The 24403-nt window shown below is 38.9% G+C and overlaps 1 protein-coding gene and 2 non-coding genes across 6 annotated transcripts in view; all 3 read right to left on the bottom strand.

Annotated features, from left to right (window-relative positions):
- The window catches only part of SF3B3 (splicing factor 3b subunit 3), a 56812-nt gene extending 32566 nt beyond the window's left edge, over nucleotides 1-24246 (bottom strand). For 3 of the 4 annotated variants that reach the window (XM_053210542.1, XM_053210544.1, XM_015081946.3), the window contains exons 1-10: nucleotides 24095-24246; nucleotides 20165-20298; nucleotides 18436-18762; nucleotides 17502-17674; nucleotides 16840-16981; nucleotides 14268-14380; nucleotides 11350-11487; nucleotides 9619-9722; nucleotides 5017-5182; nucleotides 2092-2187 (exon numbers count right to left, since the gene is read on the bottom strand). In XM_053210542.1, coding sequence (XP_053066517.1) covers nucleotides 2092-2187; nucleotides 5017-5182; nucleotides 9619-9722; nucleotides 11350-11487; nucleotides 14268-14380; nucleotides 16840-16981; nucleotides 17502-17674; nucleotides 18436-18762; nucleotides 20165-20234 — 1329 coding nt within the window. In that variant the 5' untranslated portion in view covers nucleotides 20235-20298; nucleotides 24095-24246. The remainder of the gene's footprint in view (nucleotides 1-2091; nucleotides 2188-5016; nucleotides 5183-9618; nucleotides 9723-11349; nucleotides 11488-14267; nucleotides 14381-16839; nucleotides 16982-17501; nucleotides 17675-18435; nucleotides 18763-20164; nucleotides 20299-24094) is intronic. The other variant, XM_053210543.1, reaches the window with a different exon arrangement.
- Nucleotides 11727-11818, bottom strand: LOC113604447 (small nucleolar RNA SNORD111). Its single transcript, XR_003426389.1, has one exon. It is a non-coding gene; the product is annotated as a small nucleolar RNA SNORD111 (small nucleolar RNA).
- LOC113604446 (small nucleolar RNA SNORD111) lies at nucleotides 18050-18129 on the bottom strand. Its single transcript, XR_003426388.1, has one exon. It is a non-coding gene; the product is annotated as a small nucleolar RNA SNORD111 (small nucleolar RNA).
- Nucleotides 24247-24403: the final 157 nt, after the last annotated feature.

Here is a 24403-nt window from a genome sequence, read left to right as displayed (position 1 = left end):
GCACCTAGGTGGCTCAGTTGGTTAATAGCTTCGGCTCAAGTCATGGTCTCATGGTTTATGAATTCGAGTCCCATGTCAGGCTCTGTGAGGACAGCAGAGAGCCTGAAGCCTGCTTCAGATTCTGTGTCTCCCTCTCTCTGCCCCTCCCCCGCTTATACTCAGTCTTTCAAAAATAAACATTAAAAAATTTTTAAAAAATAGATATACAGGAACAAAGCAATGTTCAACAACTTCAAAATATTTTTCTGTATAATCAAGATCTTTTATAGAATTGGAAAAAAATTGGGAGGGGGCAGGGGTGCCTGAGTGGCTCAGTCGGTTGAGGATCCGACTTTAGCTCAGGTTGTGATCTCGCAGTCCATGAGTTCAGGCCCACATCAGGCTCTGTGCTGGCAGCTCAGAGCCTGGAGCCTGCTTCAGATCCTGTGTCTCCCTCTCTCTCTGCCCCTCCACCAGTCGTGCTCTTTCTCAAAACACTGAATGAAAAAAAATTTTTTTAATTTAAAAAATTGGGAGGGGGCAGAAGACTCAAAAACAATGATTCTTAATTGGGTCCTTTATCTCTTCTACTGTAGACAACACTTTCTGATAATGCACATACGCACTTTTGGTGGAGAATGTTAGCTTTCACCAAATGCTAAATGGGATCCAACAAGCAATAACTAAAAACTATTAGTCTAAATTAGATTTGAGTCATTAAAAATTTGGTGGCCTGATATTTTTGGCACAGCCAAAAAAATCTTCAAATTTCTGAAAGAGAAATATATTCTTTTTAAAGTTTATTTATTTTGAGAGAGCGAGAGCACGTGCACACAAGTGGAGGGAGAGGCAGAAAGGAAGGAGAAAAAATCCCAAGCAGGCTCTGCGCTGTCGGCACAGCCCAATCCCACAAACCACGAGACCATGACCTGAGCCAAAACCAAGAGTCAGACACTTAATCCACCCAGGCACCCCCTGAAACACATGAACAGTGTTAATAGGTAACATACTTGTTACTGTATGCCAGAGCCTGAGCTAAGTGCTTCTTTATATGCATTACCTCACTTAACTCACACAACAATCTTTAAAGCAGGTACTTAACTTCATTTTACAGAAGAGGAAACAAAAGCTTAGTAAAAGCTATTAAGTGATAGAGCCAGAATTCAAAACCAAGGTCATCTTAGCTGCGTTCCAATAAAAATTTACAAAATCAGGCAGTGGGCCATTGAGAGCTTATAGCATGCCAACCCTCAACTATGAAGCAAACTGTCATAGGAAGCTTTGTTTTGCTCCTAACAAAACCAAGTTAAAGGAACTTGCTAAAAAGCATGAACCCTAGAATCGCAGGAAGATGTAGCATTTGAAAAGATAATTTTGGGGGCACCTGGGTGGCTCAGTTGGTTAAGCATCCGACTTCAGCTCAGGTCATGATCTCATAGTTTGTGGGTTTAAGCTCACGCCAGACTCTGTGCTGTCAGCCCAGAGCCTGGAACCTACTTCTGTGTCTCCCTCTCTCTCTGCTCCTCCCCCACATATGTGCATGCAGGCTCTCTCTCTTAAAAATACACAAACATTAAAAAAAAATTAAAAACAAAGTTCTGAGTGTCTATATCACCTAAAAGATGCAACAATAAAGGATTTATTACATAAATTCTGATCCAACCACTATAGTGGAATATTATAGAAACACTAAAAATAATACAACCTAAGAACACATAATAAAGAACAAACTTGGTAAGATACAAAAACATATACATTGAGGTAAAAAGATATAATTATCTAAAAACAATGAACACAGACCAAGACTAGAAAAAAAATGGAATAAAATGTTCCATGCAGATATCCTCTGTTATGACTAGTGAGCCTGGAACCAGTAAAGATTATTTTCCCCCTTTGATCCTCACTTGCCAATTTTTTAAAATGTGCCTATTGTGCTAACATGTCATAGAACAGGAAATTTAAACTCTAACTTTTATGGAAATAGGAAAGAAAACATTTTTTCTTTCATAGAAACATTAAATATACCATTGATCTCATTAGAATAAAGTTATAAGCTGCTTTTCCAATGCTTTTCTCCAAACCCTGCAGATGATCTAAAAATACCCATCTTACCTCAAGTCCGTGCCGCAGGACTCTCAGAGATGATCGGGGTCCCCTACCGCAGGCCACATACAGCTGTGGTGTGTCTTCATTGGCCAGATCAGCTATCTGCACAGTGAAAAAGACAAAAAATGTCTACTTGTACCAAGTTTTCACACAGAATTTGATTATTCTCAGGGACAAAATACTTATTAATTTACTAAACTTACATATTGGCTATTAGCCCTGGGGGAATCAAGGGAAAAAGCCCCCACGTTCCAAAAAACAAATCAGTTTGCAGCAGCAACTTTAAGAAAAAAAGGCTTGTACCAATACTTAAATTAGCAGAGCATTCCTTACTTAGTGAAATGAATGTTATATAACCTCCAAATGAAATTTACCATTTCCTTTCAGCTAAAAATATAAACTATAATATTATCAGGATCTGTGACTGTCACCAACAAAAATCATACTTATTCATAATGTTAAAATTTATATTTCTCCAATTATCCCACTCATCACTACTTCAAAATTACATCTACTGGGGCGCCTGGGTGGCTCACTCGGTTAAGCATCCGACTTCGGCTCAGGTCACGATCTCGCGGTATGTGAGTTCTAGGCCCGCGTCAGGCTCTGTGCGGACTGCTCGGAGCCTGGAGCCTGTTTCAGATTCTGTGTCTCCCTCTCTCTCTGACCCTCCCCCGTTCATGCTCTGTCTCTCTCTGTCTCAAAAATAAATTAAAAAACATTTAAAAAAAAGTCTAAATCTGTTACACTACATATTATCAAAGTTACTCTATCTACAGATGCTCCTATGATGTAGCTGACCAACTACGGGGTAACTGCATCTGACTGCTCAGCCACCAGATGGGGAAGCTATGTGTTGGTATCCCAGATATCCAGCTGCTTTCCAGTACATCTGTTGGTCAATACACAAAGAGGTCAATCATTTGTACTGTAGTTTTGTCAAACTGGCCAGTTCAAATGAAAATTGTCTAGAAGGCAGTACAGCTTTACTGTAACATGGACAAAGATATGTTGAGCGCATACAGCCTTCACACTGATCTCTCACTGAAATAAATTAACTTACCTATTTCAAATGCACCATCTTGTTATTTAAAGCCTTGACAAGGAAGCACATATACTACTTCTTCACAACTTAATATTTTGCTCTATTGGCTATATCTTATGTTTATTACTATATGCATTTAAAAACAGTACTCAGAGAAGAGATCCATTTGCCTCACCAGACTAGTAAGGATATACATGGCACAAAATACCCATAGCTCTGCTGTAGATACCTGAACTTTCTATAAATTTTATCTTATCTACAAACTATTTACACTATTATTTCCTCAAATTACAATGAAACAAGGGAAAAAAATCACTCATAATTTAATTAGGATTTCATTTATTATCTATTGCCTCAGGGCTAATCCTTTCTCAAAAAGAAAGAACAAAAGCAGTTAATTTCAGAATAGTTAATTTTACCAGGAATAGTGACTGAACAGACTTGTTTCTCCAGCATACAACGAGCAAACCTCTATTAGAAGTGTGATCAACCCGACAAGGTAGGGTGGCGCCTAATGTTCACTCAAACCCCAGCAATCCAGGACACAAATGCATAACAAAATTCCTGCTACAACAGTGCACCATCAGCAGGGGACAGAGTCCCCATCCTAGGCCACCTTGGGTTCCTCCTTTGAGGATGTATTTTAAGAAGTTCTGTTACTGACTGATCCTAATGTCTCTAGAGATTTTTAAGAAGAAATTGAGTGTTAAAATAAGAGACAGGGGTGCCTGGGTGGCTCAGTCAGTTAAGTGTCCAACTCTTGGTTCCGGCTCAGGTCATGATCTTGTGGTTCGTGGGATTGAGCCCCACCATCAGGCTCTGCACTGGCAGTGTAGAGCCTGCTTACAATTCTCTCTCTTTCCCTCTCTCTCTCTGCCCCTCCCCTGCTCAGGCTCTCTCTCTCTCAAAATAAATAAATAAACTTACAAAAAAAAAAATAAGAGTTATTCATAGACTATTAAGTGACAAAAAGTCAATTTCAGAACACTGAAGTATATAAGCCTATTAGGATTAAAAAAACATAACCCAAACAAATACATGCACATGCACTGATACGGGGAAAATGCCTGGAAGCAATCCTAAGAAGTTGTTACCAGCAGCATCCTCAGTGGATAGAAAGTTGAAAATAAGATTAGGGGTAGGAATTTTACCATTCACCTTTTGTATAGCTTGGATTTTTAAATTGAACATGAGTTATATATTTAAAATTAAAAGCCTAAGGATTTATGTAATGGATTTTAGTTCCCCAATATCCACCTTTAAATGGTTCAACCTTACACTCTTGTGATTTCTCAGACATGCTGCCGTGCCTCAATCTTAGACCAGGTCTTAATTTAACTGGAGTTAAAACTTTAAACTCATTTAGGGGTGCCTGCGGTGGCTCAGTCAGTTAAGCATCTAACTCTTGGTTTCTGTTCAGGTCATGATTCTGGTTCATAGTTCTGAGTTCCAGCCATGCGTCAAGCTCCACACTGATGGTGCAGACCTTACTTAGGATTGTCTCCCTCTCTGCCCCTGCCCCACTTGTGCTCTCAAAATAAATAAAAAACTTAATTAAAAAAAAAAAAAAAAAAACCTTGGGGCACCTGGGTGGCTAAGTTGGTTAAGCGTCTGACTTCGGCTCAGGTCATGATCTCACGGTCCATGAGTTCAAGCCCCACGCCAGGTTCTGTGCTGACAGCACAGAGCCTGGAGCCTGTTTCAGATTCTGTGTCTCCCTCTCTCTCTCTGACCCTCCCCATTCATGCTCTGTCTCTCTCTGTCTTTCAAAAATAAATAAATCTTAAAAATAAAATTTAAAAAAAAAAAAAAACCTTAAACTCATTCATATTCAGAAACATCTGGCTGGCACTGCTCATTGTGGAAGAGACTGGAAAGACCCACACCTGGCAAAACAAAATGGGAGAGAGGCTGTCCAACTCATCGACCAGCACAAGGTTTTTAAGTGGTCTTGGCTGGAAGAAGAACGTGTCTCCTTCTTCCAGAGGCATGGCAGATGAAAACTCAGGCTCTTCATCATCATCTCCAAGATGTGCAATTTGATATAAGTAACTAGGGAGAAGAAAAGAAGACTTTAATTAAACACTTTCTAAAGATAGTGTTTGCCATAAATATAATCCTCACAAAGCACTTTACAATTACCTATCAAAATTCTAACATGCGTATCGAGTCAGCATCTGTTTGAGTGGGGTCTTCTTTCTTAGAAGAGAATGGGATAGGGGCACCTAGGTGACTCAGGTTGTGATCTCGCTGTTCTTGAGTCTAAGCCCCATGTCAGATTCTATGCTGACAGCTCAGAGCCTGGAGCCTGCTTCAGAGACTCTGTCTCCCTCTCTCTCTGCCCCTCCCCAGCTCACGTTCCATCTCTCTCTCAAAAATAATTAAAAAAAAAAAAAAAATTAAAGGGTGTCTGGGTGGCTCAGTCAGTTAAGCATCTGACTCTTGGTTTCATCTCAGGTCATGATTTCACAGTTCATAAGTTCAAGCCCCATTAGGCTCGTGCTGACAGCATGGAACCTGCTTGGGATTCTCTCTCTTTCTCTCTGCCCTTCCCCTGCTCACTCTTTCACTCTTTCTCAAAATAAATAAATAAAAAAAATTGTTAAAAACTAAAAAAAAAAAAAAAAAAAAGACTAGAACGGTATAAAGAAATAAAGACTGCTGAATTCAAGAAGTGCCTGGCTGGCTCAGATGGTAGAGTATGCAACTCTTAATCTTAAAGCTGTTAGTTCAAGCCCCATGTTGGGTGTAAAACTTACTTAAAAAAAATATACCATCATATGCTGAGTGTGCACTTAGCTTTTGGGAAGAAACTCAATTTAAAAAAGAAACCAAATTATTGGTCATGTTTAATATACCAGGACCTTCAATACAGAGCACTTTAAACAATATCAAGGGAGGGGCGCCTGGGTGGCTCAGTCGATTAAGCATCCGACTTCGGCTCAGAACCTCGTGGTTTGTGAGTTCGAGCCCCACATCAGGATCTGTGCTGACAGCTCAAGAGCCTGGAGCCCGCTTTGACTTCTGTGTCTCCCTCTCTCTATCTGCCCCTCCCCTGCTCATGCTGTCTCTCTCTCTCAAAAATAAACAAATGTTAAAAAAAAGAAAAAAAAAAGTATCAAGCGTAGCTTTTTAGAAGATAAAATGACTAAATCAGCATCTGAAATATATAAGGTACTCAAGAAATGTTCAAATAAACCTCAGCATTTAAACACTTTTGGTAAACACATCAGATTCTATACTAAATTTAAAAAAAACCAAACAGGGTTATTATCCTTGAACAACCTACAAAAGCACTGAGAATATAAGATAAACATATAAAAGTTAATATAAATTCCTTCCTCAAGCAAGATGTGTATACACAGATAATGAAAGCCACTTGTCAAAGATACCTTCAGTGCCTAGTAATTACCAGGTAACCAGAAGGATGGGCTCACTACCTCCATCACAGGAAAAGGCTGCTTTGGCCAAATCTTGGCATAGCAGCTTCTGTAACTATGGTGTTGTGCTTTAGAGCAGGAACTCTGGAATCAGATCATCTGGGACTTAGGTATGTGATCAATTTCTTTCACAAATTCACAAATTTGACAAATTCTGTGACCCAGTTCCCCAAAGTATAAATGGGATAATGGCACGGTCTCACTGGAAGTTATGTACTGTATTAACATTTACAAAGTGCTTATTTAGAACACAGTAAATACTGTTTGATAAATAGGCTGCTTTATGATTAATACCCATAGCACATGTTTCTGATACCCCAAATCAGCATTTTTTGAGTGTTGCAGACTTCAGCTCCAGCAGCAATGGATAATTTCTCACAAGCTAAAATGCATCTCACTCTAACAAGCATCTACTTGTACACTGCCATCTTTCCACTCTCTGCCCCAAGAGGTGACTGAATTTCAGACCCAAAGAGAAAAATGGTATTGCTGTTAACCTTCAGGTGAGCAATTCTCAGATGCATTCTGCTTGTCTGATGGGAGCAGGTCTTGATGGGAGCAAGTTCCTACTGCCCACAACAGGAATCTCAATAACACACTCTTATGTAGGCTTTTCCTCTTTCCCTCTCTCTCTCCACTGATCCCTTAACTCCTGTTTCCTGCAATTGCTCCCCAATAATCTACCTGCACCCATGTCTTTGTCTAAGGCTCTGCTTGCAGGAGAACTCAAACCAAGACATTAAGAAAAACAATTTAGAACAGTGCCTGATATATACAGACAAGTGCTGGATAAATTTTAACTACCATTCTTCAGAATAAAAAGAATCACTGTATTATTCCTAAATCTTTTTTTTTTTTTTTTAATGTTTATTTTTGAGAGAGACAGAGAGAGAGCAAGCGGGGGAGGAACAGAGAGAGATACACAGAATCCAAAGCAGGATCCAGGCTCTGAGCTTTTGGCACAGAGGCGGACATGGGGGGCAGGGGGGGCAAACTCATGAGCCATGAGATCGTGACCTGAGCAAAAGTTGGGCTTAACCAGCTGAGCCATCCAGGAGCCTCCCTAAATCCAATTAATAGACAATCAGGATATATAACCTTAGCAAACACACTATCTGCATAAGGTAATGGGGCAAGAAAATAATACCTTCTGCATCCAACTATTATTTCCAACCACAATCTTATCAAGACAAATTACTATCTAAGTTTTTAATGTTTGCCAATCTGCTAGGTGAGAAAAAGACTTCAAATATGATTGGCATTCCTTCAATTACAAATGAGTTTGAAATCTTCCTACATATTATACTTCTAGACCACGCGTATTTTTTTTTTTACTGTAAAGGCATGTTCAAATCCTGTGCCCATTTTCTACTGATCGAACTACTAGTCTTCTTCTCGGATTTTCAAGAGCTTATGAACTGTCATGCAGTAAGAAAAAATAAATAAATAAAAAAGTCTGTCATATACACTGTTGGTGGGAATGTAAACTGATATCACCTTTGTGAGGACAATTTAGCATTATCAAAATTTCATCCCACACTTATGAATTTAAACTATGGTTGCATTCAGCTAACACACAAAGATACAACTACAATGTTCACTACAGCACTATTTATGATAGCAAAAGTACAAACCTAAATACCAATACGGGGCATGGCCTTAAAATATGCAGCCACTAAAAATGTTTTCCATGTACCAATTGCAATGTATGGGCCTTGCTCAATCCTAGTGTATACGATTCAACTTTTAAAATATTGAGGCATGGGGGGCACCTGGGGTGGCTCACTTGGTTAAGTGTCTGACTCTTGATTCAGGCTCAGGTCATAATCTCACAGCTCGTGATTTCAAGCCCTGCTTTGGACTCTGTGCTAACAGTGCTGAGCCAGCTTAGGATTCTCTCTCTCTCTCTGTCTCTCTCTCTCTCTCCCCCCTCCCCCCCGCACTCATGCTCCTTCTCTCTCAAAATAAATAAACATTACAAAAAATACTAAAAAATATTGAGACAATGGAGAAATTTAAATACTGACTAGCTATTTGATTATATCAAGGAATTACTATTATTCTGGAAAAGTGGGATTTAAGTGGATGAAAATACACCAAGCAGGCTAAATATAAAAGTGAGACAAGAGGTATAAACAAGGAAAGTGAGTTAATCAACAGCTGGAATAAAGTCCGTGAGTATAAGTAAGAAGCATGTCTAAGAAAGGAAGAACAGTCAGAGACAAGGCTGAAATGGCACAGAATCCTAGAATCCTAGATACACCTTCATTTTAATTACAAGCAAATAGCATCAGGTTAAGTGGTTTGCACTGATGCTGTGAGCAGATACTGGCAAAACCATGGTATCTTATCTTGTGTAAGTAATTTGGAGACTTAGATACTGACTGGCTTTAAATTCAAGGCTAGAGCTCAGACTTTATCCACTTGCCAATAAAAAGTCATCAAACATTATAACACAGGAATAAGGGAAAGGATTTCATCAGGGTTATGTCTTAGCTGCTTAATAAGATGACTGTAAAGGCTGAAGTTTTACAGGAAAGACAATAAAATGTAGTAAGTAAACGAGTGAACTAGTTTAGACTATAAACCACAAAAATTGAGATTTTACACTCAAGTTGCTACAACTGGTCCATTAGTCATTAACAGAAAACCGAGGCTGGGAAGGTCACTGATGTGGCTGAGCAGCTGTGGGTAATGATGAGCTTGAACTTTAGATTTGTACAAGTGAAGTACTGACGGGACATGTTAAGTTAGTTCCATAAATATTCAGTGAAATGTCCAGCAAAAAGCTCAGAAAAGATCACTTCTGAAGCTATTTTTGCAGCTACCAACAGGTACTGCTTAAAGGAAGCAACTGAAGTGGGGAAAATAACCAAAAAAATAATAATAAATAAAAATTAAAATTAAAAAAGAACATAAAGGGGGAAAAGGAAGGCAAAACTTTTGAAGAAAGTTTTGTAGAAAGCTCTGTGCCCTTGAAGCCACATCTCCCTCCTCCCAACTTTTATAGTAACCAGGATAAACTAGGGTAATAAAAAGATTACTCACTGATTTCCAAATTCTGATGCTACAAAAAGGAAGCCTGTTTTAAGCACACACATGGCAGCAGCAACAGGCACAGTATCAAAATACTTGAGCCGAATCTCAGTAACCTGGAATGGAAAAAAAAGAGATTCTACTGTGTAGGCAAGTGAAGCTAGGCCACAGAAGGTAGCCCAGTATTGTAAGACAGCATAAGCAGAGTAGCAAGTAAAATATCATACTTAGTATCTAAACCAGGGGTTAGCAAACTAAGGCCCAGGACCAGCCATGCCTATTTACACACTTCCTATGAATGCTTCTGTGCCACAATGGCAGGGTTGAGTTGTTGAGACAGAGACTACGTGGCCCATATAAGCTGATGAGGTTTACTACTGGGCCTCCACAACAAAATATGCCAATTCCTGAGCTAAACATATATAAAAAACTGCACAGCTGTTCACAGAACTCTGCCATAGGATAAAAACAGTAACAGTTCATGTGTAGTACCAATTTTCAGGAGACAGGGAGAGCATTCTCATTACTCACTAGAAGTGGCATTACTTGATCTCATATTATTTATATGAGATTACGAGACCAGGTATCTGTTAACTAGAGGAGAAAACCTACATTCATATACCCACTCCAAATTTAAAAAGCTTTGATACCTTACACAACCACTTTTTAAGTCATTCTGTTTCCATTTTATTAACGTGTAAAGTATTATTTGTGCTATCTCAAAGTAGTATTAAAGAACAAATGGTTCATAAAAACACTCTGTAAACCTTAAATGTACACAGAAATACCAGTTTTTCAGAGGCACCTGCCTGGCTCAGTCAGAAGTATCTGACTCTTCGACTGTTAAAAACTGAGAACAAACTGAGGGTTGATGGGGGGTGGGAGGGAGGGGAGGGTGGGTGATGGGTATTGAGGAGGGCACCTTTTGGGATGAGCACTGGGTGTTGTATGGAAACCAATTTTACAATAAATTTCATATATTAAAAAAAAAAAAAGTATCTGACTCTTCATTTTGACTCAGGTGGTAATGTCAGTTTGTGGGTTCAAGCCCTGCATCAGGCTCTGCGCTGGCAGAGGCTGCTTAGGATTCTCTCTCTCCCTCTCTACCCCTTCCCCTCTATAAAAATAAATAAACCTAAAAAAATTTTTCTTTAAATATCACTTTTTGAAATAAGGTTATTTAAATATATTAAAATTAGTGTAGCAAGGGGCACCTAGATGGTTCAATTGGTTAAGCGTCCAACTTCGGCTCAGGTCATGATCTCACAGTTCAGGGGTTCGAGTCCTGTGTTGGGCTCTGTGCTGACAGCTCAGGGCCTGGAGCCTGTTTGAGATTCTGTGTCTCCCTCCCTCTCTCTCGCTCTCTCCCTCTGCCCTCCCCCACTCACACTGTTGCACACATGCTCTCACGCGGTCTCAAAAATTAAACATTAAAAGGGGTGCTTGGGTGGTGGCTCAGTCAGTTAAGCCTCCGACTTCAGCTCAGGTCATGATCTCACGGTTTGTGGTTTCCAGCCCCACACTGGGCTCTGTGCTAACAGCTCAGAGCCTGGAGCCTGCTTCAGATTCCATGTCTATTTGTCTCTCTGCCCACCCTCCCTCCACTTGTGTGCTCTGTCTCTCAAAAATAAATGTTAAAAAAATAAAAATAAAAAATAAACATTAAAAAAAATTTTTTTTAATAAACTAAACCTAGCAAAAGGATTTTTTCATTTTTTCCTTCTCCCTCCATGATCTGCTTACCATATCTTCATCTGTCTCCAAAGTGATCTTGAAGATATCTCCCTGCTCAGTTTGGGCCAAAAAGAAGAACATCGATTTGGTCTTATGGGTGGCAGAGCAGACAAAAATCATTCCTCTTTCAGGGTCATCCAGGTCATTCTAGCAAAGTCAAACACAGAACGAACAACTTAGAAATGAGTACTTCTTATATAGGGAATTTAGCACCTTACCATAATACAGGCCACTCAACGTCTACAGGTACCTGGAGCCTCTCTACACAAGCTTTGACCCAGAACAGCCTGCCAGCCAAAAAGTAAAACACAATAGCTAAAAATTCTTATCTGCTATAAATATATGACAAAGCCTCTGTACAAAAAAGCAGCCACAATTTCACTCTACATCCTGAATAAATGAGCAACATCAAGAACTTTCTCCAGAGAAAAATGTCAGAAAAAAGACATGAAATTTAAAGAGTCATCATTTTAGGCTATGAAGAAATCTCCTACATGTCCACTCAGCACTATTCTACACCAACTTCCTAAGGCAGCTCCTTGACTATGATTTTAGATTTTTTTTTTCATGTTTCCAACATTTTCTATTTCCCTCACTGAGTCAGCTGTTCAAGGGCAAAACATGTTTTATACTTCTTTGCAGTCCCAAAGCCAAGTACAGTGCCTAGCAGTTAAGTGCTCAACAAATGTCTCATCAACCAAATCAAATTACTCACCACCCCTTACCAATAATTTATCTTGACAGATTTCTTCTCAGATTTTCTAAGATTTATGGACTCCTACTCAGGTATCATAGATCAACTAAGACCTAAAAGGCTTAATCCCAGGTCCTATAAATTAATGTCAAAAAGTTATATGCTAATTTGGATATAAATTTAAAAAATGTTAATTTTAAAAATATATCAAAAAGATATAAAACCAGGGGTGAAAGAAGAGCTTGAGAAAGCAGAGATCAAACAAAATTAGCTGAAGCTGGATACACAGAAGTTCATTACACTTTATTTGTGCATATACTTAGTAATTAATAATTTCCACAGTAAACTACTGAGATTAAAATCAGTAAAACACCATTTTCAGGATGCCTGGGTGGCCCGGTTGGTTAAGTGTCCAACTCCTTTTTCTTTTTTTAGAGAAAGCAAAAGAGCAAGCAGGGGAGAGGTCACGAGGGAGAGAGGGAATGAGAGAAAAGAGAGAATCCCAAGCAGGCTCCACAATCCACTCCGCTTGGGGCACCTGGGTGGATCAGTCAGTTGAGCATCAGACTCTTGATTTCAAGTCAGGTCATGATCCCAGGTCTTGGGAGCCCTGCATCAGGCTCCGTGCTGAGCATGAAGCCTGCTTGGGATTCTCTCTCTCTGCCCCTCCCCTGCTCACTCTCTCTCTCAAAATAAACATTTTAATAAATAAATAAAATTAATAAAACACCATTTTCAACCACCAATGTAGTAACTGATCTGAGAGGAAAAGCATTGTGTGAAAAGATGCTGGGGAAAAGAATATTTACAGTCTCAAAATTCACCAGCAGATTCCACACCAACTACAAAAAGGAAAAGGTACCTTCACAATTAAGAAGCCCAGATAGACACTACCTTAAAGTGATCAATTTAACATCACCAAGGAGTCAAACTAACATTATGTGCCCCTAATGTGATATAGTGGGAAATGTGTCACTGCTTATGTAATAATTCTATCAAAAATATTAACAAGGATCTAACCATACAGAAAAAGATGAGACAAACTTCAAGAAAATTAGCCTAGACTCTTAAAAAAATGTCAATATAATAAAAGATTAAAAGCAAACAAAGGTGAGGCAAAATAACCTAAAAGACAGTAAAGGTAGATACAAGGGAACTTTTGTGGACAATGAGAGAAATAGGCATATGAACTCTACATAAGATAACTGTATTACACAAAATAGTAATTCTTGAGCATGACCTTGGTAGTGTGGTTATGTGGCAAAATTTGTTTTTAGGAACTACATCTTAGGAGACTCTTAAAGTGTCACGACGACTGCAACTTATTAAATTGTTAGTTTTAAGAAGTATGTAGTAGCTGTATCATACGAAAAAAAAGCTAAATATAGTATAATTTTAAATTGGGGAATCTTTTTCCTCTACATAAAAAGCAGAGATTCACTGTTCTATTCTTTGAAATTTCCTCTGTTGGAACGCAAGGAAAAAAGACAAGCAATGGAAAACAATCTATTTCCGATAAATATGTCTGGCGTCTTCAAACCAGAAATTTGCAAGAATTTCAAACTGATAACATCCAGATTGTTCTGAAATAGAAACTGTGTTTTTTATGTTTTTAATTTTTTTTAATGTTTATTTATTTTTTAAGAGAGACAGAGAGCAAGAGATGGGGAGAGAGAGAAGGGGACAGAGGATCCAAAGCAGGCTCTGCACTGACAGCATAGAGCCCGATGTGGGGCCTGAATTCACGAACTGTGAAATCATGACCTGAGCCAAAGGCAGACACTCAACCAACTGACCCACCCAGGCGCCCCTAGAAACTGTGTTTTTAATTCCTTTTCTCAAAGAATTTGTTTTGCTTTTACTAAAATACTTTACCAGCTTTATTAAAAATAAGATTTACAGGGGCACCTGAGTGCCTCAGTCAGTTGAGCGTCCAACTTCGGCTCAAGTTATGATTTCACAGTTTGTGGATTCCAGCCCCGTATCGGGCTCTGTGCTGACAGCTCAGAGCCTGGAGTCTGCTTCAGATTCTGGGTCTCCCTCCCTCTCTGCCCTACCCTGCTAGCGCTGTCCCTCTCCGTCTCTCTCAAAAACAGACACTGGGGGGGAAAAAAAGGATTTACAGAGAAACTAAAACTTGATTAACACATAAACTAAAACATCATACTATAATTATAAAAAATAAATTCATTTCACAAACACAAATATCTTATCCTATGGCAAAAATTTTTACCCGTCTCCTGGGAATTGGACAGCGGATATCTGGTTGGTCACCAAAGTTCTTATAGGTGATATAGTTTTCAGAGCAGATCAGCACTCCACTTGGACCATCTGACCCTCCGGGAACTATCAGAAGAAAACAGAACTTAGGAATGATTTAACATAATCACAAATTATAATTTCGTTTTCAATTCCTTCTCTCCTTCAGCACATCTCAGATGAAGGTACAAGTAGCTGAGACTGAGAAACATTCAATGGTTTGTTTTCCCTGATACTAGCCTAAGACAAGGATGGAGCACAGTTTCGACAATCTCAGCCTGTCCAGGTATCAGATAATGAATCTAAAATTTTTTGCTTGGAGCCCAAAACTCAGTTCTCATCTTCAGACCTATAATCCAACTGTATACTCTTACATGGATATTCCACAACAGCTTAAAAATGCATCGTATTCATAAACAAACTCGCATTCCTTCCCAAATCTGTTCCACCTCCTGGGTTCTCCATCTTAAGAGAATACCACTATTGACCAATAGAACCAGAAACCTGGGCATCACCCTTCCATTTTCTCCCAACCACAGCTCTATTGATTCTACCTCCTTAGCAGTGTTCATGCTGCTCATGCTGTCGATCTCTCGGGTTAGTGAAACAGCTTCCTAATGTAGCTTACGGTCTTATCCTCCATTTGATTAGCCAAAACATCAGCAAGTTATCTTTACAAAATGCTCACCTTTAACAGGTTATTATTCCCCGGCTTTAAATCCTTCAGTAGCACAAAAATAAATAAAATAAGGGGCACCTGATTGGCTCAGTCAGTTGAGCGTCCAACTTTGGCTCAGGTCGTGATCTCACAGTTCGTGAGTTTAAGCCCCTCATCGGGCTTGCTGCTGTCAGCCTGTCAGCACAGAGCCTGCTTTGGATCCTCTGTCCCTCCCCCCACTCACTCTCTTTCTTAAAAAATAAAACATTAAAAAATAAACAAATAAACAAAAATAAAAATCCTTAGTAGGTACCTCCCCACCACTAACTACCTCTACCTCTAATCACAATGAGCTTCCAGTTTTTTGAATGAACCATGTTCTTTGCTGCACGTGGGCCTTTGTGCATCTTGTGCACATCAGAAACTCCTTCCTCATACCTAGCTAACTCCTAACTAATCCTCAGGTCTCAGCACTTCTCTAGGAAGATTTCTCTAACACACTCCTTTTCTTTCCTTGGTTTAGAGACCTCTCTCTCCTCAACCCTGTCTTGGCATTTGGCAAATACTTGGGCAATTTTTTTGTTAGTTACACATATTCACTAAACTCGATTTTGCATAAAGGAGACAACGCATCTAATTTTTCACCACTGCAGTCCCAGGTCCCAGTAGACAGACTACGCACATATTGATTGTAGAGACTCAATAAAACATTGTTGAACAAATCAAACCCTTGTCAAAAAAACATGGTAATGTTACAGCACGTAATGAGATGCATAATCTATTTTCCAAGGTTCTTCTGTTTAACATATAGTCTCTAAGATTTAATGCTCAAAGACAAGTGCTATGTTGTATTATTCTCCAAAATCCTCCCCCAACAACAGACATATATCACATTAGACATCAATCCAAGTGCAAATGACTCAAAACATAAAGGAGTGGGATGACGATCTTTCCCAAGCCTACTGAAACTTAGCTGACCACAAAAATAGTCGTTTCCTTTAGTCTTTTAATATAATGAATTAAAGGCACACTGATGTTTTCTTTTTTTTTTTTTTTTAAGATTTTATTTTTAAGTAATGTCTACACCCAACATGGGACTGAAACTTACAACTCTCGAGATCAAGAGCTCCACTGACAGAGCCAGCCAGGCACCCCTGATACTGATTTTCTAACAGAGTATCTCTGAACTCCTACAAAAATCTTACTTAGCTATGATGCATTTAAAACACATACTTCAATTTACTACAATCTTAGGTTTTGGCATTTATAACTAGCATATAGTTTTTTTTGTTATTGTCCTTCCCAAGTTTTGGTATTTGTTATATTTAGGCTCATAGAGTGATACAAATGTTTCTTTTTTTCCTAATCTCTGGAGAAATTTAAGGTCCCTGAAAATTCTGGACCTTAAATCTTTTGGGGAAGATCTTTGACAACTGCTCCAATTTCTTTAATGGATGGTCTATTCAAGTGTCTTAATTTCTTCTTGGGTCAATTTGGTAACTGTTTTCAAAAATATTCCTGTTTCACCTAAGTTTTCAAATTCATGCACATACATACAATTTTAACTTGTTGGATTCGTCCATTTGTCTTTTCAAAGAATTAGGTTTTAATTTTCTTAATGAGCGAAAGACTACCTACAGCAAAAATATCAGCACACCTAACAGTAGTCGATATTCCAGGCTGAGGGCTGTCTCATTCTTTCTTCCTTACCCCCATTAGAAGAGTCAACCACTCTGAACTTTTAACCTCGCCAAAACAGAGACAAGGCACTTAGACTTATTACAAATGAATTACAGTTTCCAAACCCTTACATTAAGTAAATTCCCCTAAGTTTGTACATAAAATGTGCTAAGCAAAAAGGTACAGAGAAGCTCGGAGACAAAAATACCTGTAATAAGAAAGTTGCCATGTTCCTCCAAAGGTTCACTGTATTTTCGGACCACATGATTTAAACCAAGGTCTAACTCATAGAAAGTAAGCGTCTGCTGGGTATTAGCTGCTGCTTCCCCTGTGGGATCATTGTCTGCTTCCTATAGAGAAGTACATGAGCACAAACATGGCATCAGGATTCCTCCATCTACAAATGGGGAAGCAGAGGCCCACAACAGTTTACCAACGTTCACACTACTAGGTTAATGGCAGAGCTTACACAGGAACCTGGGTCTCCTGTGTAAGGGTTCTCCCTACTGCCTTCCATTCAAGGCAAAGAATGGTACGCCCCACCTTTCACTACCTCCCTGCAAAAAACATCCCACATACAGTTTCACTTCCTTTTTTAGACAACTCTTTCCAATAAATACCATTTTTATAGGGATACTGTTCAAATCAGAGTAAGGTATTATTATATAGTTAGGTGAGCTATGAAACATTTCAAAGAATCTTAGTAAGACATTTGGAAAACAGAAAATATCTGTTAGCAGAATTATAAAACATGCACAATGAAGAAACCAATCAGGAAAGCACTGAGGTGAGTGAAGAAACCCAAAGCAGGGTGGTAGGAGGGAGGAAAGGAGGGAGAGAAGGAGAGGAAGAATTCAAAGTCCCCATTACCTCATAATCCATTTCCAGACAAGCAAACATTGGATTTTCAAATCCTACATCTACTCCAACCACATGATATACTAAAGTGTTCGCTTTGTGGGCTTCCAAGGGAGATGAAATGGTAAGCCGGGCTGCAGCATCTCTGTTCAAGATATATACCAATTTCTGTTTTTCAATAGCACCTGTAGATAAAGAAGACAAAACAAATAAAATTTCCAGAAAATGAAGAGGGGCTTACACAACAGCCAGACTCACATCACAATTATTCCTTTAAAATCATTAGTAGCCAGCACTAACTCTAACATAACTATATAAGTTATATAACATAACTCTAAGTATATTTAGCGTAAGATTTTGCTACCACAGTAAAATAAGTAACAGCATTTTATACCCCCTCCTTACTAATACAGACCTTAATATCCACTAACTCTTCAAAACTTTTTAGCATGCCCGAGATTTAATGATACTGGGAAACTAAAAGTTCATAAAAATTGCTGGCTTTATTCTCTGAGTTAGATCTAAAGTATTGTAACTTGTCAGGGGGGGTTGCCCTCTGGAGGCCTGATCAGATACACATAATTTTCTTCAAGATATTTATCAGAGAAGAGACATGAATGTGAATCATCACTTCAGGCTGATGAAAGCAACCATATTCACTCCTAATAATGTAAAATCATTTAGTTTCATCATAGGTTTTGGGCTACACACAAAGAAATGGAAAAAACACCTAATCCAGCCAGACAGGAAATAGAAAAGGTATGTTAAGACTTTTCCCATTCTTTTAAAAGCAAAAGCAACTTTAAACCATGGTATTAACTGAAATAGGATCCAAACTTTACCCAGGTAAGGAATTTATTGGCATAATGCCAAGAGCACAGCATTGTTATCCTAAACTGAGCATCTGTAAGAATCAGAGATGTACTCAAAAGAGCAAGTCACTCACTAATCATAACAGCTCGCCCCTTGGGATCCACAGCTAAGAACTGGCCAGGAACAATGCGGCGGCATCCACTCTTGCCAAAGGTTTCTTGGTGAATTTTCTCAAACATATTCTTAGATGGCTGGTATTCCAGGATAACAATCCGACCTGAGTCACTGCCAACCACAATGTAGTCTTTGGTGCCACCCGTCAGCCTAAAGGCCATGAGTGACCGTATAACACCAAATACTTCCACAGTTAGTAGAGTGTGTACTTTGCCAGTGTTGGGGTCGGGACGAAGCAGCTCCAGTATCTTCCCACGGGAAACAACAATTTCCTGTTGTTTGGTTCCTAGATCACCAAAACAATAAAGATCACAATCAGAACTAGTCCAAAAAGTACCTGGATGGATCAAAATGCCACTCAAGACAAAAAACTGAGTAAGTTGGGGGCTTGGTATTTTAAGTTTTCTTATTCAATTTCATTTCTAGAATTGGTATGATTTAACAAAAGCAGTTTCAAAGAAAAAAATTTTTTTTTCCAAAGAGAGCTCATACAAGTTGAGGACAGGGGCAGAGGGAGAATCCTGAGCAGGCTCCATGCTTGTCACATAGCCCAATGAGGGCCTCAATCACACGACTTTGGGGTCATGACCCAAGCCAAAATCGAGTCAGACACTCAACCAACTGGTCCATCCAGAACTCAAAGAACTTTTAAAACTGCTAATATATACCATTTATTTCTAAACTCACCCCTAGAAAGCTCCCTTGCTTTCATAACCATAATCAACATCTCCAAACACCAATTTGCACCCATCTCTCCCTGCCTACTACATAATTCTATTGGGATATATTGTCATCAACTTTTAACTGAACGTTTAAAATAACTAAATTCCTGGGGCGTCTGGATAGCTTAGCGGGTTAAGCATCCGACTCTTGATTTCAGCTCAGGTCGTTATCTCACTGTCCTTGTGTCCTTGTGTCAGGTTCTGATAGCACAGAGGCTGCTTGGGATTTTCTCTCTCCCTCTCTCTGCCCGTCCTCACCCTGCAACTCAAGCACACTCTCTCAAAGTAAATAAATAAACAAAATATAAAATAAATAAATTCTTTCTTCCCAAACCTCCTGTCTGGTCCCAACTAACCTGTTATCAATATTACTGTAATTTTCTGTGCCACCCAGGCTAGAAACTCATATCCTTCTCTTTATATCTGTCCCTGCTGCCCTCGTACAGGTCTTCACTATCTAATGCCTAAATGCCTTCCTTTCCATCCCGTTTGCTCCATTCTCATTTGCTCAAGGACACCACTTATCAGGCCACCTTACTTTCGAAAGGTCCCTTGGGGATAGGATAAGATCAAGTACTTCAAACTGTTTTAGAGACTATCAACATTATATAAATGATGTTGTCTAAGGATTTAAGAAATTTTTTTTCTACAATATATTTCAGGAAAAAATTTTGAATTTAAAAAAGGAATTTGAGGGGTACCTGGATGGCTCAGTCAGTTAAGCGTCCAACTACAGCTCAGGTCATGAGCTCATGTTTTCTGAGTTCAAGCCCCGTGTCAGGTTCTCCACTCTCAGTGCAGAGCCTACTTTGGATCCTCTGTCTCCCACTCTCTCTGCCCCTCCCCCAAAACTCCCCCCCCATCAAAAATAAACATTTGAAAAATAAATAAATAAGGAATTTAAAACATGAAACCAGTTAATATTGAAAATGTTAAATTCATAAAGATAATAACTGGAAATCTTACCAGAGAAGTTGCCATGAATGGCAAAGCTGATGCCAGTGGCTCGCTGCAAGGTCAAGTTGTATAGAAACATGGTGGCAGCAACACTGAGACAGTCACAACTCCACAATCAGGCCTGTTATACCAAGTAAAACAAGCTAAGAGAACATAAAAGTAGAAAAATATCAGCTTGAAAACTTGTTTTAACAAACATTTCTGCAGAATGCAAACTGGTGCAGCCACTCTGGCAAACAGTATGGAGGTTCCTCAAAAAACTAAAAATATAACTACCCTATGACCCAGCAATTGCACTACTAGGCATTTACCCAAGGGATACAGGTAAGCTGTTTCTAAGGGGCACATGTACCCCAATGTTTATAGCCACACTATCAACAATAGCCAAAGTATGGAAAGAGCCCAAATGTCCACCGATCAATGAATGGATAAAGATCTGGCATATATATATATATATACATACACATACACATACACACACACACACACACACACACACACACACACACACACAACGGAGTATTACTCGGCAATCAAAAAGAATGAGATCTTGCCATTTGCAACTACATGGGTAGAACTGGAGGGTACTATGCTAAGTGAAATTAGTCATTCAGAGAAAAGTCAAATATCCCATGACTTCACTCATATGAGGACTTTAAGAGACAAAACAGATGAACATAAGGGAAGGGCAACAAAAATAATATAAAAACGGAGGGGGACAAAACCTAAGAGACTCTTAAATATGGAGAACAAACTGAGGGTTGCTGGAAGCGGTTCTGGGAGATGAGATGGGCTAAATGGTAAGGGACATTAAGGAATCTTCTCCTGAAATCATTGTTGCGCTATATGCTAAGTAACTTGGATGTAAATTTAAAAAATAAAATAAAAACAAAAATAAAAATGATAGGGGAGCCTGGGTGACTCAGTCGGTTAAGCGTCCGACCAGCTCAGGTCTGATCTCACAGTTCATGAGTTCGAGCCCCACACTGGGCACTGTGCTGATAGCTTAGAGCCTGCTTTGGATTCTGTGTCTCCTCTCTCTGACCCTCTCCCGTTCACACTCCTGTGTCTCTCTCTCAAAAATAAATGTTAAAAAAAATTTTTAATTAAAAAAATAAAAAAAATAGTAATAATAAAACGCTAAATAAAAAAAAATTTCTATATAAGAACTTATGGATGAAGGTAGAACCCAGAGAGTAAGGCCTAGTGACAAACATATTTATAACTGGAATGCATTCTACATTCCAGGCACTATGCTATAAACTTTTGTCTCTAATCTCACAAGAAATCTATAAATAACTCATTGTTACACTAATTACATAGCTGAGGAAATTGAGGTTAAGAAATTAAATCACCTGCCTGAGGTCACTAACAAGTGGGACTAACAAGCCACTAACAAAACGCTGGAATCGGTACCATTAATACAATATTTGCCTTTACAGTCACAGAAACTAAGCACCTCTACATTTATTTATTTTGCATAGGCTATACAAGCACTTGGTTCAAAATTCTTAAAAAGCACAGCAAATAGCTCCGTTCGGTACTCCCCCAGGGAAAATCAGTTTTACTAACTTATGTATCATGTCCTTCCAGACATTTTCTGCATTTGTAAGTGAGAATATAATACTATTATTTTCTCTTCTTTCTAACTAATGGTTGGGCACTATATATTGTACACTCACATTATCTTGCAACTTACTTTTTATTACTTTACCTTGGAGATAGCAATAAACAAAAGGCTTTCTCATTTTTATTTTCCAGCTGTGGAGTATTCCACTGAATGGGTATATAAGGATCATTTAGACAATACCCTACTGATAAACATTCAGGTTCCCAATCTCTTGCTATTATGAACGTTGCTGCCAGAAAATCCCTCCTCTAGAGGTCATTTATACGTGTATGCATATATCTTTAATCTTTAATCGATCTTAGTTTTTAATTAAGATTAATCCCTGTAAGTGAAACTGCAGTACTGAGAGATTCATACATTTGAAATGTGGATAGATATTGCCAAATTACCTTTCAAAGAAACTCTACCGATCTACAGCCCCAGAAATCTGAGTCCCTATTTCCCCACAACCAGACCTTGGCTAGATAAAAATGGTAACTTAAGTGTAGTCTCCATTTGCATCTCTGATCTAGCTCAATATTTGATGATTAGAATTTAAAATTTAAATCTATTCACCATCAAAAACTAAAACAACACTCAATTCCTGTTATTTCAGACCTCTCTAAAAGAGTGTACAGTCACAAAAAAGGATTCTTTTCATTCAACAGGACTAGAGTGCAAAAGCAAACTGATGTACCTTTCTTTACCATAAAATTACCTAAAACTACAGCTATGCAGTTATTGCTAGAAAAGTTATTTTTTTCAATTATTTACAGACAAAAAGAGATCTTGAAAAATCCAATGTAATCACTATGTAATTAACATAAAAATTTGATTTTGTTAAATGAGAAAAGAAAATTATGAGTAAGCGTCCTCATAAATAATAGTCACAGAAACGGTTTTTGCCCAACCCAGAAATGGTTGAGAGGAAAGGATCAAATCCTCCACTCTGGATATGGGTCCTGAGAGATGTAAATTTTCCTTCTTGAAACTAAGGAACATTTTTAATGTTCTTCTAGGATGGTAGTGAAGAAGGAAAGTGGAAAAAGAGAGTGGGGAAATGACCTACAAGAAGCAAAATAGTGAAAACAAACAGACACAGACATACACCCACATCCCCAGAAGGGCGTATATACACTGTAAAAGTTCCAGGGAAAGTTGTTCTCAGCTTAAAGTCTGAGGGAAAAGAAGCAAAGAATAGATTATAATTGTTCTCAATTGAAAAGTAGTAATGTGCTCAATTTCATATTTAAAAAAAAGAAACAAGAAAAAAAGTGAATGTGATTCTCAAACAAAAGTAAATTTATTCTCTTGCATCCTCTGTGGTTATAAAATTTCGAACGTCATTTCTGCATAAACTGCAGTTATCAACAAAATTTGTAATGAAACCCTATCATGTTGTCAACAAGATCCATGTTGCAGGATTGACTATACTAAATGTAAAGAAATGCTATTTAAAAAAGGGGGGAGGGGGGGAGTACAGGCCCCTTCCAAAAGCCCTGAAAAGTTCCCCAGCCAACTCTACATTCTAACTCCTTAAGAACTCAATTTAGTTTCCAGTTCCTTTATAACTGATGACATCCGTTACAGTCTGTGAAGTTCATTTCCCCCAAACCTGGTTGGATTCAGGTTCCCCAATTATTCTTTCATCAGTAGCAGAAGAAGTTGCATTTTGAAGGAAGTTCATTCTAAAACTACAAGAACTATATACGAGGAACCACACTAACAGCCAAAATGTGGTAAATTTTGTGATTTTCCCCACTTCTATCTCCTGTCTCTGACTATTAAAAGCTGAGCCTGTGATTGCTGCCCCTATTTCTTCTTGCGCCAAAGGTACATCACCGCATTGAAACTCGCAATGTCTTCAAAATAAATATTATTGTCCCCCACTTTATACATGATAAAACTGAAAATCAGTGGAGGAAAGTTACCCCATTACCAAAACACAAATTCAAAATAGGGTCTTGGCTCCAAAAACTGTTCCCGTTATTTACGCTTTTAACACGCTGGGTCGTCCCACCTTACAGTTAGTGTGTCCTTTACGTCCGTCTTGCCCCAGCTCACACCTCCTCCAGGGGCAAAAAGCGGGCGAATTCTAGAAATCTTATTTTGACCCAGGCTTCGTTCCCCCCTTGTAAAAGGAAGTGGGAAACGACTCCTGAAAGCCATTTTCGTACGCAAGCGTTCCCCTCCACCTCCTCCTCGTCCTTTGCCGGGACCTTACGGGCCTAGGCTGCTTTAAAGACCTCTGCCAAACGTTCAGCTAACCCTCCTACATAGCCGTTCTCTGCCTCCCCAAGCCCGGGGAAGTCGGAAGGCTGCTTCTTTACCCTGCCTCAGGAAGGATGGCGTGGATATCCGACAGATGCTGAACTCCTTCAAGGCCTAGGCCACCGCCAACTTCAACCCTCCAGGCTCCGCCATTAGCTCTTAAAGCAGGGACCTAAAAGCGGGCCCGCGACGTAAAACAGTCCCCAACAGGCGCCTGAAGAATGTATAAGTAATTTTTTTTTTTTGATGTTTCTGTCTTTCTTTGACTCCGCATTAAAAATTAGTTAAACATACCTTATGGCCGTTACTTTTCCCAGGAGACTATAAAAAATAGACCTTTTAAGGTGGACTTAAAAAACAAAACAAAC

The sequence above is a fragment of the Acinonyx jubatus genome, chromosome E2 (genome assembly GCF_027475565.1).
Source record: "Acinonyx jubatus isolate Ajub_Pintada_27869175 chromosome E2, VMU_Ajub_asm_v1.0, whole genome shotgun sequence".
In the NCBI taxonomy this organism is placed as follows: Eukaryota; Metazoa; Chordata; class Mammalia; order Carnivora; family Felidae; genus Acinonyx; species Acinonyx jubatus.
The sequence above is the reverse complement of the archived record's forward strand: the minus strand, read 5'-3'. Positions and strand labels throughout refer to the sequence as shown.